This window comes from Lepisosteus platostomus, chromosome 7, assembly GCF_059453375.1.
Source record: "Lepisosteus platostomus isolate fLepPlt1 chromosome 7, fLepPlt1.hap1, whole genome shotgun sequence".
Classification (NCBI taxonomy): Eukaryota; Metazoa; Chordata; class Actinopteri; order Semionotiformes; family Lepisosteidae; genus Lepisosteus; species Lepisosteus platostomus.
The window spans coordinates 9421346-9438595 of NC_142617.1; the positions used below are offsets into that span (position 1 = coordinate 9421346).

The following is a 17250-nucleotide window of genomic DNA, read 5'->3' on the forward strand; positions in this document are numbered from 1 at the left end:
AATAGTCACAGAAGAAGCTGTAAAAAATAAAACAAAATATTTAGCACTGCATAGATCAGACTCAAAAGGCAATAACATTTTAGCATAATTGAATAATTATTGTCCTACATTAAGGTTTCTGTATAGCCTAAATGTGAATTTATCTTAGGTGATGTAGAGGGTAAATTGATTTTATTGTATTGTATGCTCACCTTAGAGACTTTTGTGCCATTCGAAGTGGCTAACTACTATTTTTCTCACTTCTGGAATGTGTAGCAGCAGCTGACCTCCACTAGTCTCAATTGCGCCCTCTACCTGTGTGTGTCATGTTTTTCCACAGCAATGCTGATGATGATTTCATTTCCAGGAGTCTTAGGGTCAAAACCACAATACCTAAGGCCACAGCCCCTGGACTCTGACAAAGCCTGTCTTTTTGGTTTTGTCATTCACGGTTTCCCCTTTCACTGAGTGTGCGTTCTTGTGGGCTAGACGGCACCAATTCAGAATTGCTATGAAACCTCTCCAGATGGAAAAAAAACACATTGTAGTGATGAGTTGGAGAACTATTAAACATATTCCAGGGTTTGGGGTTCTTGGTGTTGTCAAACTGAGATTGAGACACCTTGTCAGTAAAAAAGTATTTTAGTTGAAGTAGGCAAAGCAAAATTAAAATAACAGGGAGTTTACATGTAAGACTTCTTTGCAAGGATGAGTTTAGTAACAGCTTCTGGAATAGATTCTAATGCATGTTGCATGGGTCAGATCTCTGGTTTACAAGGAATAGTAGGACATAACTTCATACTGATCGGTTTTTAACTTTTTGTCAGTTACTAGTACACCAGCACATGGTAATCAAGTTGCGACATTTTTTCCTACAAATACTACCTGTTATCTCTGCAGGCAGATCACTTTGGAACATTTCTGCAGTGAAATATCTGCTGCACAACTTGTACTTTTTCCACTCGTAGCACAGTAGCACATTAGTCATGACCGTGACTAGCGAGCAGGAAGGGCTGCATCATAAGGCAATTCGCGCGAACCCTCGCTTTGGCTACTCAAAGTTCACGAGCTCGTGCTTAATTTGAAATTTGTAAAATCTTTCTAAATCAACAATGAATTTATTTTATTACCAAGATTTAATACCCAGTTTGAGAAATTGGGACTGCAGTTGCCATTTAAATCAGTACACCCCAGGTGGTAATAATTACTCTGGTATTGATGCCTTACCTTTAATCTTCTGCTGAGTTTTTTTATGACCTTGAGACCCCAGGTGGAAGCTGCCAGTTCAGAACTGATGGCTTGTGCTTTATCTGAAGTTAATTACACTTAGGCCATAGAGACAAATTACATGTAGGCAGAGTTTCTTTGATGTAATCTAAAATATGCTAAGGAAAAGCCCTAGAAGTGCAGTTTTTTTACGGAATGGAGTAGAGGTTAAAGCCCTGGATCTCCAGTCAGGGGGTTGTGGGTTGAGATATCAACCGAGAATCTGCTGTTGTACCCTACACCAAGGAATGTCTCTTAACCTGCCCCGCGTAAGATCCCACTGTATAAATGAGTACTCTCCATCATTGTAAGTCAGCATTTGTTGTCAGGTGATTTACCGATTTAAATAATCAACTTTCCTGCAAAATACGCATGGCATGAGAGATGTTTTATTAAAATACATGCTCTGTGGGCATAGACTATTCTCTGTTCACCTTGAATGGGTATAAAGTCTAATAATGACGTCTTGTATATTTAACAAGAGGCAGTGTTCACATTGCAAAGGAAAAGAAAACCATTGGGTTTTACTTTCTAATAAGAATTGTAATGTTTTTCTGTCTCAATGCTCCAGTGCCTGAGTGGAAATAGGTGTAGTATGATCAATGTGCTCACCAACACCTTGGTTTGCACCACCGTATGATTTCGGAGCCCATACCATCCACCAAACACAAGTATCAGAAAACCAGAATTTTCTGATAACAGTGTTTTCCCATCTAGAAACGTTCTTCCAGGGGAAGCAGGAAAACAGAATGGAAGCCATTGATCACTCTAGGAAGCCTCACTAGAAATGAAATTTAAACTCTGTGTGAAACAAGGAAGTTTATAGCTACTATTGTGTTGCTATGGAGACATACTTCAGTACAAATGATGGTGATTATTCAGCTCGGCCCAAAAACATCTGTACCTCTTTGTGAAGAAAAGTAGAAAAGACAAGAATCCAGTATCGGTAACTTACTGTTTGTGCTATAGAAACTTAGTTAATTGTTAATTAACTGTTAATTGTTAGTGCTATAGAAACAGAGTTTGAAAAAGACTCTAGAAACTATAGATAGTAGTATATCTGTCACTGACTTGGAAATATCCCTTTGTTTTTGTCTTTTTTCAGAGAATTGTCAGCTCTTCTAGGTTTTGGCCCAAGATACCTATCAAACAGGCAAAGGAAGATTTTGCGTGCATCTTAAAAATAATTTATCTTTACCAGCCTACCGTATGTGTGTAAAGTTCTAAACTCAGCCCAAAATATCTAAGATAGCAGTAATGTAAGCATTAAAATAAAACTTAGAAAAATATTAAATATTAAAAAATATATTTTTAGGTTTCTTATAGTTAACTTTTAAGTTGCAGTGTTTCAAACCTTTAAGAATCCTAATACTTATATAGTGCTTTTCTGGACACTCCACTCAAAGTGCTTTACAGGTAATGGGAACTCCCCTCCACCACCACCAATGTGCAACCCCACCTGATCTATTTGACATCTGTCACTAGGGCATACTATGACTGCAAGTGTATGAGTAAAAGGGGTTTAAAACACAGCCATTAAATTCTGTTTGTTTGCTCTAGGTATAGACATTTTGATCTTCTGTTCTGAATTCAGCGTAAAAGGTTTACCATACACCTGAGGGGAGGAACGGTCAGAAAATCAACTTTGTAACAGAGCTCACACTTGCAGCTTCACTGCAGAATTGCATTGGTCCCAGAAATACTTCAAGTCAAAGGCCAACTCTTTGAAGGTGTGTTGTTTAGTAATGTCCAATTCTCCTGTTAAGTAAAACTTTTCTGCTAGACATGTCAACTTACTACTTTATTTTTAACATTTACATACAGTATGTTTATCACAAAAAAAATAAACTGGGATAATCAGTTATATGCCTTGTTTAAACCGTTTAAATTTTAAGGTGTATGATATCTATAAGGTGATAAGATATAAGGTGTATGATTAAAGCCAAAATACAAAACCTATAAACAGCTGCACTCAGATATATACTGACACCAAGTGGCAGTTTTAGCCGATATTAAGGTACAGTTATCTGGATTCACCAGTTTCCATTTCTCAGTTTGGAACTGATGTAATGAATGTACATGGGGTATATCTGCACAACCTTTTATTTTTTAATGATTGCACTATGCCATGCATTCAAATACATTTGCCGTAATCATTAGGATGAACAGTTTTGTAATTGCATATCTTCGGCCTTTGAAGGTCTTAATTACAGTTTATTCACCAATATCAGTTTAATTAGATGAATGGGGCCCATCTCTCATCTATACAGACTACATAACGGGATTTCAGTGGGGAGGTGCATCAGCAAATAACAAGATTGTTTAATAGGTTAAGGTTTCTTCAAGTGTTAGAAGGTTTAAGATCTGAAACTTTAGTTTTAGTTTAGTTTTAGTTTTTACTTTTCAGCATAGAATACGCCTTTTATTATTCCTTTACCTAACAGGGCGACATTTTTCCCATAGGTTTGTAGGTAGTGCATTACATTTGGACAAAACCACATTGCCATCTAGCTGCAAAAGTACGCCATTACATGTAAATCACACCCAAACAAAATCAGCACATTACAAAGTCAGCTGCATTTGCCGATTTTTTTTTTATTACTCTTCTTCTTAAAAACCAACCATGAGAGACACGTTGGGCATATATCGTACTGTCATCACTCAAGACTCCAGAACAAGAACAGGCAAGGTATCACAGAAATAAAAAGGAAAGAAAAATAAATAGGTATAAATCAAAATTCCCTGCAATCTTGAAAAGGCATGACCTTGAAGAAGGTAAAAGAAACAGAATGTACTATTTTGCTCTGTAATAATTACAGCAGTAATAATAAACCAATACAAAAACCCCATATTCTAAGAGCTAAGCAATTTTTCAGCTTAAAGACCAGCACTTTTTGTTTGCCCATCTCAGTAAGAGCATCAGATGATTGCCTTTTGTAGGTTGCTGTATTGTCGATATTGTTGAATGGAGACTAGGCTGATGGAGGACATCACAGTGACCCCTGGTGCTTATTTACAGAGTAATCGAGGACTGAAGTGTATTAGCAAGCTGGAAACACACTGAAACAAACACAGAGGAGATCAAAGTTAGCTGGGAATGTGTATAACTGATTATTTCTTTATTGAAACAATATCTCTGTCAACTGTGCCCACAAAAACCTTCACATCCAGGTTATAATTTCCTGCACATCCATTTTTAATTGGGTTAGAACAGTTTAACACTTTGAATTACACCTTCAGAGCCAAACATTGATGGAATAGTACAACAGTGTATGCAACAGTATTTTAAAAACTAGACGAAATGAATAGTCATGGCACAGTTAAATCTAGCCTGGCCTAATCCATATTTGTATCAAAACAGTACAAGAAATTCAATAATATCTCACTAACGATGATATTAACTTTAAAATAAGAACTTTGTAGAAGTAAAAAAAGAGGATTCAATACGTAAACCTATGTGCTACTGAAAAGAAAGAAAAAGTACCTTTGAAAGCTTCTACTAGGTACGATACAGTTTGGAAGGGATGCACAATACTATGCTCTAACCATATGCACATGTCATATACATATGTCTTTCTACACCTCTTCTTATTTATAAATTTATAGCTTCCTTGAGTTGCAATGCAACACCTCTGAATCACACCCAAATCACCTACTTGAATGTACAGTGAAATGCAAACACATCTTAGCTCAATCTCATCGAAGGATACGCAGGGCAAATCAGATGGGGGAATGTCCCAGTCACGATTTTCAGAGTGAAGAATAAATTTCACACAGTGTCGCCACAGGAGGAAGTGTTGTCATGGGAACAGCACCTGAGCCGTGGTGCAGAAGCTACATGGATTTTAGAAGCTGCCACCTCTAAGTAAGACCTATGCTAAACTCACCGGATGAGTTTTTCTTGGCGATACTACAACATAAGGAATTGATCAATTGACAAATCTCTCTCTCTTACCACTGGAAACCCCCTTTCGCATCTGTGAACTTATGACGAACCATAAATGTTGCCAAAGCTTCAGCTACCTGCAAATGGAAAGAAATGAATCTTGACTTGGGCTCCGGACAATGACAGGGTATTCAGCCCGAGTGCTCGAAATATTCACACAGTCGTTCTTAATGAACACTCTTACATGCTTTTTATCTTGTCAACAAAAAAACCCAGAAATGTGTCAATCTTGAATATTAAGAACTCTGCATTTATAATATAGGTGTGATTTCCATCCTAAAACTCAGATAGGAGAACAAGAAATATTTGTATGGAACAGCAGGAAAAAATAGTTAAATGCATTATCAGACTCTTTATATTCAAGGGTAGTAACATTCGCCTCTCTAAATCTGAGAATAAAAAGAACAATGAGATAAATTTTTGACTTTATTGATATTACACATGTGGTTCTAATTTTAAATGTATTATATTAGGTCATCTCACTTACTTTTTCAGGGGCATCCTCATGCACAGCATGGCCGCACTGAGGAAGGACCTGCATCTGGAATTTCCCTGAAAGGAAACAGGCACGAGGAGTACTGTCATTGCAGGGAGCACTGACATTAACTTATTTTGAGCTGAGCATCAGTTCCCGCCCTCGAAGCTGAGAGATATTTTGATCATTAAGTTATAACTGTCAAATTTCTTTTAAAAAATACATAAAAACAATTCAAACAGGCAAATAGGTAATGTGTGAAATTTTGGACATAGAGAATATCTCTGAATGCTATGTTTTACTATGTTGAAACAGGGTTGTTTGGAGGACATTACCATTAATATCAGAGTAATAACACCAATGAAGCAAATTTCACACTCTAGTGGTGTAATCATAGAAATGTAGTTCAGGTGGGTAGCTGCGTCAGCATGCGTAGGCTGCAAAGGAACAAGTAATAGGTTTATTCCATGCTGAAAAAAAAGAAGAAAGAGAACACAACGTTTCGGCCGTGGAGCCTTCTTCAGGTGTGGACACCTGACACCTGACACCTGACACCTGACACCTGACACCTGACACCTGACACCTGACACCTGACACCTGACACCTGACACCTGACACCTGACACCTGACACCTGACACCTGAAGAAGGCTCCACGGCCGAAACGTTGTGTTCTCTTTCTTCTTTTTTTTCCAGCATGGAATAAACCTTTTACTTAATCATAGAAATTCTGTTTAAAAAAAAGACTAAATTCCTTACCTTGCATTTGTCCAATTGTAAGATCTTTATCCAACCTGTCAACACCTATTAACAAATTATTTAAAAATATTAGTGTCAGACACCTGGATTCTTAAAATGATCATTATTCCTATTTCCTTTCAAGAACAGTGATCAGCAATTGTGCAGAGATGATACAACGTCATATGTGTTTGTATATTTGCATGCATTATGGAAATCACAGCCTGAAACAGGGCGTGAGTCATAGCAGAACACACTGGAATGTCATTCTGGTGTTTTTTGGAACCTTTTAGATAAAAAATAATTTGAAATAAGGAAATGAATCAATATTGCCATCACAGGGTGCATCTCTGTGTTGTATTTTCTCTTTCCAATTTGGTGCTGCATGTAAGCAGTTTTGCAAGCACAGTGTCTAAGGGTGCAAAATGAATGTAGCTGATGAAAAAGCGGTTGGTGAAACTGTATCGAGCGTTCCAGTGAATCTTTTTGGGGGACTCCTGCTCTGATCTGTACAAAACTCCCTGTAGAAAGTCAAACACGTTAAACGCACCGACTGCCACATACTACATTCATTTTGCAAGCCAGCAGCCATATCACCCTGCAACTCACAACTGGCAACCCACTGAAGCTAAGCAGGTGTGAGCCTGGTCAGTACCTGGATGGGAGACCTCCTGGGAAAAACTAAGGTTGCTGCTGGAAGAGGTGTTAGTGGGCCAGCGGGGGGCGCTCACCCTGCGGTCCATGTGGGTCCTAATGCCCCAGTATAGTGACGGGGACACTTTACTGTAAACAGGCGCCGTCCTTCGGATGAGACGTAAAACCGAGGTCCTGACTCTCTGTGGTCATTAAAAATCCCAGGGCGCTTCTCGAAAAGAGTAGGGGTGTAACCCCGGTGTCCTGGCCAAATTTCCAATTGGCCCTTACTAATCATGGCCTCCTAATAATCCCCCTCTATGAATTGGCTACATTACTCTGCTCTCCTCCCCACTGATAGCTGATGTGTGGTGAGCGTTCTGGCGCACTATGGCTGCCGTCGCATCATCCAGGTGGATGCTGCACATTGGTGGTGGTGGAGGGGAGTCCCCATTACCTGTAAAGCGCTTTGAGTGGAGTGTCCAGAAAAGCGCTATATAAGTGTAAGCAATTATTATTATAATTATTATTATTATTATTATACTGTACCTGCCAGCAGGAGCAGCTTGGGAACAGAGCAGCTGAGGAAGAGACTGGACAGCCCCCTGAACCAGCCGTCCCAATACTTCTCCGTCTTGGCCAGCTCAATCCTCCAAGTGTACATGCACTCCTTTTTCGCCTGCAGCAATGCAGCAAAGCCCATTTAGTACAAAGTAACAAAAACGAGGGAAGGTGGGGAAAAAGTCTCATTTCTCAATTAGTGCAATTGAACTAATTGCATACAAACTAAGCCATTAGTGCACATGAACTAAGCCAATAAAAGAATCGTCACAATATTTGCAAACGTCTAGCGCTGTGGGAGACTGTTTTCAGAATGGCTTTACGGTTCATTTTAGAAACAGTGTGGTCTAATTCCCCTGCTACTGGACTGGTGTGATTCCAGGCTTTCTTTCCACCTCAAATCTCAATTACCTAAATCAGCTTGTTATTGGCCAATTTGGCCTGATTATTCGGGAGGAATAAAACCAGTGTAGTTAAAAAAAACGGTTGACCTCAAGATCGTCTTCCTTCTTTCTTTTGTGGTTGGACTCTCCTTCCTCCTCCTCCTCCTCTTCCTCCTCCTCCTCAATGATCCCTTCAACAATGCTCTTGGAGCCACCAGGACTGTCCAGAGGGTCCTCACACCTATGCAGGGGTGAAAAATGCAGCTGAGTAGCATAATATATAAAAAGTAGCACAGAACCAAACATTCTACACAGTAGAACTTGGTAGTCAGACCTGGAGCTCTGGTGTAACATGCAACAATCAAAAGTCGATTTAGTAATGATTATAAAACAGTGTTACAAGACCAAACAAATCTTCCCCAGAGCAGTATAATACCTGTATTTGTTTAGGCTTGTGGAATAATGGATAAAAAACAGTGATGTGCTTGGCTACACCGTATTCTTACCAGCAGCTATATCACCCTGCAACTCACCGCTGGCAATGTACTGAAGCTAAGCAGGTGTGAGCCTTGCCAGTACCTGGATGAGAGACCTCCTGGGAAAGTCTGTTGCCGCTGGAAGAGGTGTACGTGGGGCCAGTAGGGGGCGCCCACCCTGCAGTCTGTATAAGTCCTAATGCCCCACTGTAGAAATGGGCACACTATATTGTAAAAAAGGCGCCATCCTTCAGATGAGACGGAAAACCGAAATCCTAACTCTGTGAGCACAAAAAAAAACCCTAGGGCATTTCTCCAAGAGTAGGGGTGTTAACCCCACTGTCCTGGTCTTTATCTATCACGGCATCCTAATAATCCCCATCTATAAACTGGGTTCCACCACTCTGTCCTCCTCCCCACTGATAACTGGTGTGTGGTGAGCATACTGGTGTACTTTGACTGCTGTCGCCTCATCCAGGTGGGGGCCGCACATTAGTGGTTGTGGAGGGGAGTTAAGCGCTTTGAGTGGAGTGCCCAGAAAAGTACTGTATAAGGATTATTATTACTACTATTGCTGCTACTGGTACTGGTAGCACTGGTAGCTGCTACTGGCTTGCGATGAATGAAAGTAAACCTAGAGGAGCTAGGAGCTCAAAGCAGAGTTCTTGCTCTGCAAAGCGCCGAATCTGAGCTTCACAGACTTACTTTTTGACTTGGCCGACCATCGAGACGCGTGCAGACTCGACGTTCCGGATCTGCCCACTCTTCACACTGCAAGACAAGAAAGCCAATCCGTTCAATCTACTGGAGAAATGAACAGTTTGTAGACTTTCTGTTCATTTCTTTACATGAAAACAATATCGCCTATTCCACCACTACAAGCGGGAAACACAGAATCTTGAAACGCACCTCCATTCGATGGCATTCTCAAGGGATTTGAAAGTTTTCGGTCGACTCCGCAAGAAATTCTGCATGCTGTTTAAAGCATCCATTGCAGTACCTAGAGAGGAAGTACAAAAAGTTCAGTTATTCTACATGAGAACATTTATTTTATTTTTGATTGCTTCAATTGAAATATTTTACATGATTCTTTAGATCACATTGCTGGACGTGTGATCTGGTCACGGACGTGGATGTGGATTCTGGCCATGCATCAGGTCGCAGTGATGACTTGATGTCATATCTCTCTTCAAATCCAAACTCAAACATCAGCTTTTTACCAGGGTCTATGTCGGATTGCCCTACATTGTAACTGTATGAGCCTGTATGCTCCTGTTAATTTTTTTCATTGTATTTTCGGATTTTTCGGATTTTTCTTTTACCACTATGCACAGCATTCTTGTGTTTGGAAAGGAATTTATAAATAAAAGATAAGTATATAGGAAAGGTAGCTTAGTTCCTTTGTATAACCTCAATATAATAATAATAACAGCTAAAAGCTTCTGAAACATTGGGGTTGATAATAATAATAATAATAATAATAATAATAATAATAATAATAATTGCTTACACTTATATAGCGCTTTTCTGGACACTCCACTCAAAACGCTTTACATTTAATGGGGATTCCCCTCCACCACCACCAGTGTGCAGCCCCACCTGGATGATGAGACGGCAGCCAGAGTGCACCAGTACACTCACCACACACCAGCTATCAGTGGAGAGGAGAGCAGAGTAATGAAGCTAACTCATAGATTTGGATTATTAGGAGGCCATGATTGGTAAGGGCCAATGGGAAACTTGGCCAGGACGCCAGGGTTACACCCCTACTCTTTTTGAGAAACACCCCGGGATTTTTAATGACCACAGAGAGTCAGGACCTTGGTTTTACGTCTCATCCGAAGGACGGGGCCTGTTTACAGTGTAGTGTCCCCGTCACTATACTGGAGAATTGGGACCCACATGGACCACAGGGTGAGCGCCCCCTGCTGGCCCCACTAACACCTCTTACAGCAGTAATCTTTTTCCCAGGAGGTCTCCCATCCAGGTACTCACCAGGCTCACACCTGCTTAGCTTCAGTGGATTGCCAGTTGTGAGCTGCAGAGCGATATGGCTGCTGGCCATAAAATATTAATATTAATATATTAATGTGCCATAAGTGCCATATCCCAGCATCCCTACAAGAGGACCGACGTGGAGTCAGCGATTTGTGAATTACCTTCCACCACATCGATTACACAAAGGCCCAGCAAAGACGGAACATGATTGGCTGCTGCTGTGTGAACCGCTATTGCCCCGCCCATACTGTGACCAATCAACATAATGGGCGGAGGATTTTCACCATAAAGAGCTTCAACCACCTTTCCAACATCCCTGGAAAAAAAACAAGAACTGTGAGCCTTTTACACGCACACAAAATACATTCAGAAAGATACAACTTTTCAACTCAACAAACTTGACATTGAAACGCAAACCAGATAAAAAAAAATACTTGGAAAACTAACAAGAGGCCAATTTTAGCACAAAGACTTCTAGAAGTCTGGAAGAAATTAGTCAGCCTTGTTATTCAAAGCTGATATCCTGGATTACGCAATAAAACACTGGACTGAATTCTTTGACCAATTACCTACTAACTACCAAACAAGCTAGATGAGTCAAATGACTTCATCTTGTCTGCAACCTTTCTTATGTTCTTAGAAAAATTAAAATCTTCATCTACATTTACATTAAAGCTTTGATTGAGCACTTCAAGTTGCTATTGTTTTCTGGCGCGTGTCTGTCCTAAAAATAAACATTTTCAAAAATGAAGCAGGGCTACAGTAGAATCATCCCATCAGGGTAGATCAAACAGCAGATGGCTTGCTTGGCACCCCCTGGCCTATCTGAGGAGTCTGAAGTCTCTGCAAACTTCAAAACAATTTCAGAGCCTCTGTGAAGCTCAGGTAAGCATGAAACAAAAGAAAAAGCTTGTTTCTTTTTCTCCCACGTAAAAGCAGCAGGGACTGAACGGTACATCTTAGCCCATTAAAAAGGTGAACCACAAAGCAGTTTACACCAAAACAAAGAACCGCACAGGAAGCATGTCATTACCCTTCGTCTGAGCAGTCCAACAGTCACTGTCATCACACCAGGGGAACATTTTATCATTAAATTGTAACATCCCTAAAAAATATGAAAGTTATCCAACCAAGGAGATAGGGAGTGTGAAAAAATTTGAACTTTAAGAATACTTCTGATCTTTACTGTTGTATAAAGATGGATTTACAATACAAAATAATCCATCGATTTATTTATGCCCCGAGAATCTATTTTTTTAATAATTGGTTGATGTGGTTCTATTCTCCTACAGCTTCAACAATGATTTTTTTTTACCAAACCTATTTGGTTACAAACAAATTTAAAAAAAAAAAACTTACTTAGCCATAGTTTCTGCAGAAAGGTCTTCAGAATTTTTAACTTTCGTGTCACCTGTTAAAGAAAGTGTCACATTTGGGAGATAAATTTCAAGTTCTCTATTTATTACTCACATAAAAATACTTTTTTAATGATGACAGAGAGCGGGGAACTAATCACTAAGCACAGATTAAGGACACGGGGGCACTAATCACAATTATAGCCTTTAAGCAATATGCAATGATGGGTCACATCAGATGATAACTACATCACAGAGCGGGGAAAGTTACCAAAATACAGTACAGGATTTTAATATCACTTTCCTGACTGAAAGTCATTTTATTTTGTGTGGTGCAATACTGATCAGGCCACAGAAAGATGCTTTTGAGCATCTTTTGACCAGAAAAGGCACTAGACTTAAAGAGAAGCAATACATTATGATAATACAGGGGACTTATCGTGAACAAACCTGTGGCATAGTGTACAGGTGACTTATGAGCCTGTTTGGGCTCTGCTGTGTCAAACACACCTGTCTTGGGCACTCCAAGACACACAACTGTCACCATTCCGAGGTGGGAAGGCCCACCTCTCTTAATCTGGGAACAAGCAGCCGGAACAAGCAGGGAACCGTGTTGTGTCTGCCGAGAGCACAGCTCCACAGGGAGAAGGAAGCAAACCTTGGCCTGAACTTCACACAAGCCATCGACCAGCCCTTACCGTGTCCCCTGAGGTCCACGGCCACAACCCTGCAGTGGATCCGGTTAAATATCACAGCCTACGGGCAGAAAGACGCATGGGTTACTTTAAAAAAAAAGTCACGTTCTCTTCAATTAGACAGCCAGGCACTCTCCCCTATATGCCCAGTTTCAGTTATCTTCTTGAAAATCAGTTGAACCCACACTCGGCTCGTTTCCCCTGGAGGAAAAAGAAAAGAAAAGGCTTCTACGCAACAAAGCGTTTTTTAATAGAGAGTGTGATGTGTTTGCCAATTTACTGGGCAATTGCAAGGAACGTGTAGAGAGAGTATCAGGACGGCTGAAGGAAACATTAGACTCCTACTCAAGCACAGTGGGCTGCCTGACTGGCCCGCTAGAACACTGCTTAGACCAACACATTTTCCTGTGGGTCCAGGGCGTCAGCCCAGAAATAGCCTGGCTGCGTGTCACTGCAGTGAGTTTGCCAAGTGTCAGCGTTATACCTGCAGACATCCTCATACACAGATATTCTTTATTCTCTCGAGAGTCCCAGGAACTCAGAACCAAATCATCACGATGCATTTCTCCAGGATTGACATCTAAAAACACTCACATGAGCTGCACGCCCATTCGCTGAATTACGGTTCAATTGACTAATTGACTAATACTTTCAATTACAAAATAATTCCTAGTTTTCCCACACTCCAGGAGAAGAGCTCTGGCAGGTTTTGTGTGAAGAACAAAAAAAAAAAGTCAGGGCTGGTTAACTTTTTGACTGCAATGGAAAATGAGAAACAATATTGGAACACAAAGAAACTGCTGACTTACACTGAACACTGCCCATGAAAGGGCTGAATGACCTCCCCCGTGCAACAGAAGAACAACAGGGCCTTCTGAACCACTTCTGTAAATTCTAAAAGTGTGTGAAACAGTTAAGGTCTCCAAACGGTGCTGACGTGCCAAAAACAGAGGGAACAGAGAAGCAACAACCGAACAACTAGATTGTTAAAAGAGTGAGGACTTCAGCATTACAAAAATATAATGAAGGCAAGGGCGTCCACTTTGATACAAATGAGCAAATATGAATAATCGTGAAATCGCTATATCAAAAACCCCTGCCACATTTTTAAACTCAATGTCTACAATATTTTCTCCAGTGACGCACAATTAATCAGAAATCCCATGTTTTAGTATACACTAAAGGTTGATTCCAAGAGTTCTCGCTACACATGGTTAATATGATGTGGTTAATCCACTTATATTATAGTTTTGTATGGAAATGACTGTCTGACTCAGAATTGACAGTTAGTGTGATTATCGTTCTTGAAAGTCACCTCTAGCTGCAAAGTCATGTGACTCAGCACATTACTGACAAAACAGTAATCAGCTCCACACACATTGCCACCGTTTAATTATTAGTGCTAAAACCGCACATCATAATGAACCGATTCGAGTGGATAAGGAGGACGAGAAAAGGGTATATCTTTGCTGGATTCATCCTCAACTTCCACATCTTCCATCGACTCGAAATACTGGCTCCAGGGAACAGGCGAAAAGTCTCTCTTCCTTCCAGGCCTGTGAAAGAAAGAGATTCTGTCAACCACAGACAAACGTGTGCATCACTCCGGTCCACATCTGGCCACCCTTTGCTTTCAAGAAAGAGAGTCTCCCCATTTCCAGTCCACCTCAACAAATGAACTTCATCCAATTATAATGTGCTGCTTCAAAACGCAGACTATTTCTAGGTTTGGATTCTAAAGACTGCATGGCTCAGGAGCATTGATTTTTGGGGGAAGGGGCAGATGGAGGAGTTCAACAACAGATTTATCTTCTAGATATGCAACTTGAAGGTATGTAACTGTAGTCAACAGGAAATTCTTGCAATCATGGCCTAAACTCTAAACTGACATGAAATTGAACATCTTATCTTCTAGATAACCCGTTTCTGAAAAATAAATAATTTATAGCTTTTTTCTGACACTTTCCCGAATGGCGTGTGGCAGCCATAATATTCCAACAATACCAGCATATAGCAGATCAAGCTCAGGGTCATATTTGGCCTGGACACCAGGGTTGACACCCTTACTATTACAAACAGTGCCACAGCGCTGAGCACATCCTGTGAGATCCTGCGACTCGCATAAGTCTTCAGTAAAAGTTATGCTGCCTAAAGCCCGCGCATGGCCCAACAGCAGGAGAAGATAAAGTAAAGAAGGCCGTTATATTATTTTGAGGAAGGAAGAAATATTCGCTGTGACTCCTGATGATGTCCCTGCTATGGTCGGAAAACCAAAGGCATTCATAAAGATCGCCGCAAAACAGAATTGGCTGCCAAAAGCAAAATTTTAATTGTACAATTCATCAAAACACTTCTGCTTGTGAGAACTTGCAGCTCCGTGCTTCATGTAGTTATGCCTGTGGACTGTTGCTGAGCTGTCTTGACACACAGGCAGTTTCAAGCTCTACTTGAGCAGGTACAGTGTGTACAAGGACACTCCGTCTCCCAGCTGTGTTTGTTGGCTAAACTGTGCAAATGTTTTCACACACTTTGCGGACTGTCGTGATGTAACCAAGATCTTTTTGTCAGAAAAAGGCCAAAACTACCCAAAACCAGTGGGTCGCTGGTGGGATGACCAATGGGTTGCGTATTGAACATTTCCAGCCAACATCACTACGCATCTGAAGGAACTCAATCTCGATCTGCGGGGTCCAGACTAAAACTTTTGAGTCTGAAACATGGCAGGCATTTCTTGAGAAACCTGCCTTTTCCTCTTGGGACATTTTTCTTGGCACTACAGCTGACCACTATTTCCAGCAACTTAAATAACTCTCAAAATATCCCACCATCGGCGTTCCGGGGATGCAAGATGCAAGAACTCACAACAGAATTGTTTTTTTTTTTCAGATTTCATGATTTCCAGTGTTTTGGCCGAGTGGTTTTCCTTTCAGATATCGTGAATACCAGTGACATGGATTTGACAGGATGTCTGTGGATGGGTGGTGAAGATTAAAAAATGCAGCCCATTGAACTACAATGCTCCTCCTTATGAGCCTGGAAGGTTACGGACCTGCAAACTCACACTAGAGGCTACCGAGAGAGATCACAGGGTCTGTAATGTAACCTGATGGACGGCCCTGCCTGTGAAATTTGGCCGTTTAAAGAAATCGGCATTTTCACTGCTCTCAGCTTTTGGATCTCCATACCTCAGTCAGCGGATATATTCAAAACTGAACACTCGGGAGGTTTCCATGCCACTGGAAGTATAAATCTACAAGCCTGAGACTGGAGAACTCAGCAAGGGAAAGCAAGGGCTAAACAGTAAGATCTGTACCTGAATTTATTAATTTCATACTTATATTTTAATCAAAATGTAAGCTGTACCATTAATGACATGGGAAAAGTATCAACGAATAAATTAACTCTTTGCATTCCATTTCTGAAAGGTACAATAGCTAACTATGGGTTAGAAAGTTGTAAACCAGTGTGAAGAAAATCAGTCAACACTACACATATTTTCCTGGATTGTGTGTACATTGTATACACTGTCAACAGAATCTTCCACCGATTCCACTTAAATATATATATTTTTTTCAAAGACTACGCATTTCAGAACTGCTTTAAGAAAACTTAAAATTAACATCAGCTAATACGCCTTCAAATTGGCATTTCCTTGACTGAAATCATTCAGTTTTATATGCATGCATGGCTTTAATTTGGATGGCGTAAATATATTTAAAACAAACCTAAAGAGTAAGCGTAAGATTTTATTTTCCCGAGAACATCTGACCCAAGTTTTCTATATTCTGTAGTACACTGACTGTACCAATGCTATAGTAATGCTGTCGGTTATCGTCCTACTGAAACAACTATAGACCATATTGTAGTAACCTGCAGAGGTTTTGCGTGTGTTCTATCCTCAGTATCACAGCTAATAATACGGTTTCTATGAGAAATGCGCTCTTCATATTAATATTCGAAAGGGGTTTTGTTCACCAGTTGACGAAGGAAATGCTACATTTTTAAAACACTGTAGAAAACAAGACTGAACACAACGTATTTCACTGCAGCGTCGGTGATCAAAATGCGGATCCTCCCCTCAGACTTGATGTTGTTAGGTCATCCTAACCTCGATATTTAACGAAAACTTGCGTAGAATGCAGCAGTTAGCACAGCAAATTAAAATCAGAAACACTGACATCAACTTAACAAAAGCAAATTTAATCGGGGTGCATGCAGCATTCGTAGTTCAGCTTTAGAGATCAGTTTATTCAATTTGCATTACGACGCCGAAATAAAAACACCTCTTTACAAAATGCAGTTGAATTCGTAGCTGTAATGTGTTTTTTACTTAGCTTTAGCGTGTATAATAGTGAAGTTCATAAAACACTGTAGGAAAGACTAAATTCGTAGACGGCTAATCGTAGTAGTTCTGTATACACACGTATTTCCTTTTGGGAATATCACAGTGACAGAGACTTTTTTTATTAATTATATAGTAAAACTCACCCCATTCTCATTTTAGACCCTGACTGAAAACCTCCTCCAGACACGGGAGGTCTGGAAGATAACCGATTTAGATGCAACTGCTTCTCCATGTCGCTCGTGTGGGTTTTATTGCCTTGCAGGAACACTTTCTGTTTGATGTTTAAATCTTTTCCCCCTCCCCTTCACTCCACTTGATTTACCCCGCAAAAAAATCAGACTGAAACGTCCGCAGGTCAGATTGCAACAAAAATAAAAAGGGGTTCCTATACATCCACGATCT

At 40.4% G+C, this 17250-nt stretch overlaps 1 protein-coding gene and 1 long non-coding RNA gene across 2 annotated transcripts; both read right to left on the reverse strand.

The window, feature by feature from the left end:
* Nucleotides 1-3330: 3330 nt before the first annotated feature.
* ppme1 (protein phosphatase methylesterase 1) lies at nucleotides 3331-17237 on the reverse strand. The gene is made up of 14 exons (XM_088639099.1): nucleotides 16992-17237; nucleotides 13965-14059; nucleotides 13313-13404; nucleotides 12507-12564; nucleotides 11813-11864; nucleotides 10615-10769; nucleotides 9365-9455; nucleotides 9161-9226; nucleotides 8088-8220; nucleotides 7585-7714; nucleotides 6424-6468; nucleotides 5679-5743; nucleotides 5201-5268; nucleotides 3331-4305 (listed from the first exon to the last, which is right to left on the reverse strand). The coding sequence occupies exons 1-14, from the start codon at nucleotides 17078-17080 to the stop codon at nucleotides 4287-4289; spliced, it is 1158 nt and encodes a 385-aa protein (XP_088495225.1). The 5' UTR covers nucleotides 17081-17237; the 3' UTR covers nucleotides 3331-4286.
* LOC148658112 (uncharacterized) lies at nucleotides 9500-10608 on the reverse strand. The gene is made up of 2 exons (XR_015940028.1): nucleotides 9968-10608; nucleotides 9500-9894 (listed from the first exon to the last, which is right to left on the reverse strand). It is a non-coding gene; the product is annotated as an uncharacterized LOC148658112 (long non-coding RNA).
* Nucleotides 17238-17250: the final 13 nt, after the last annotated feature.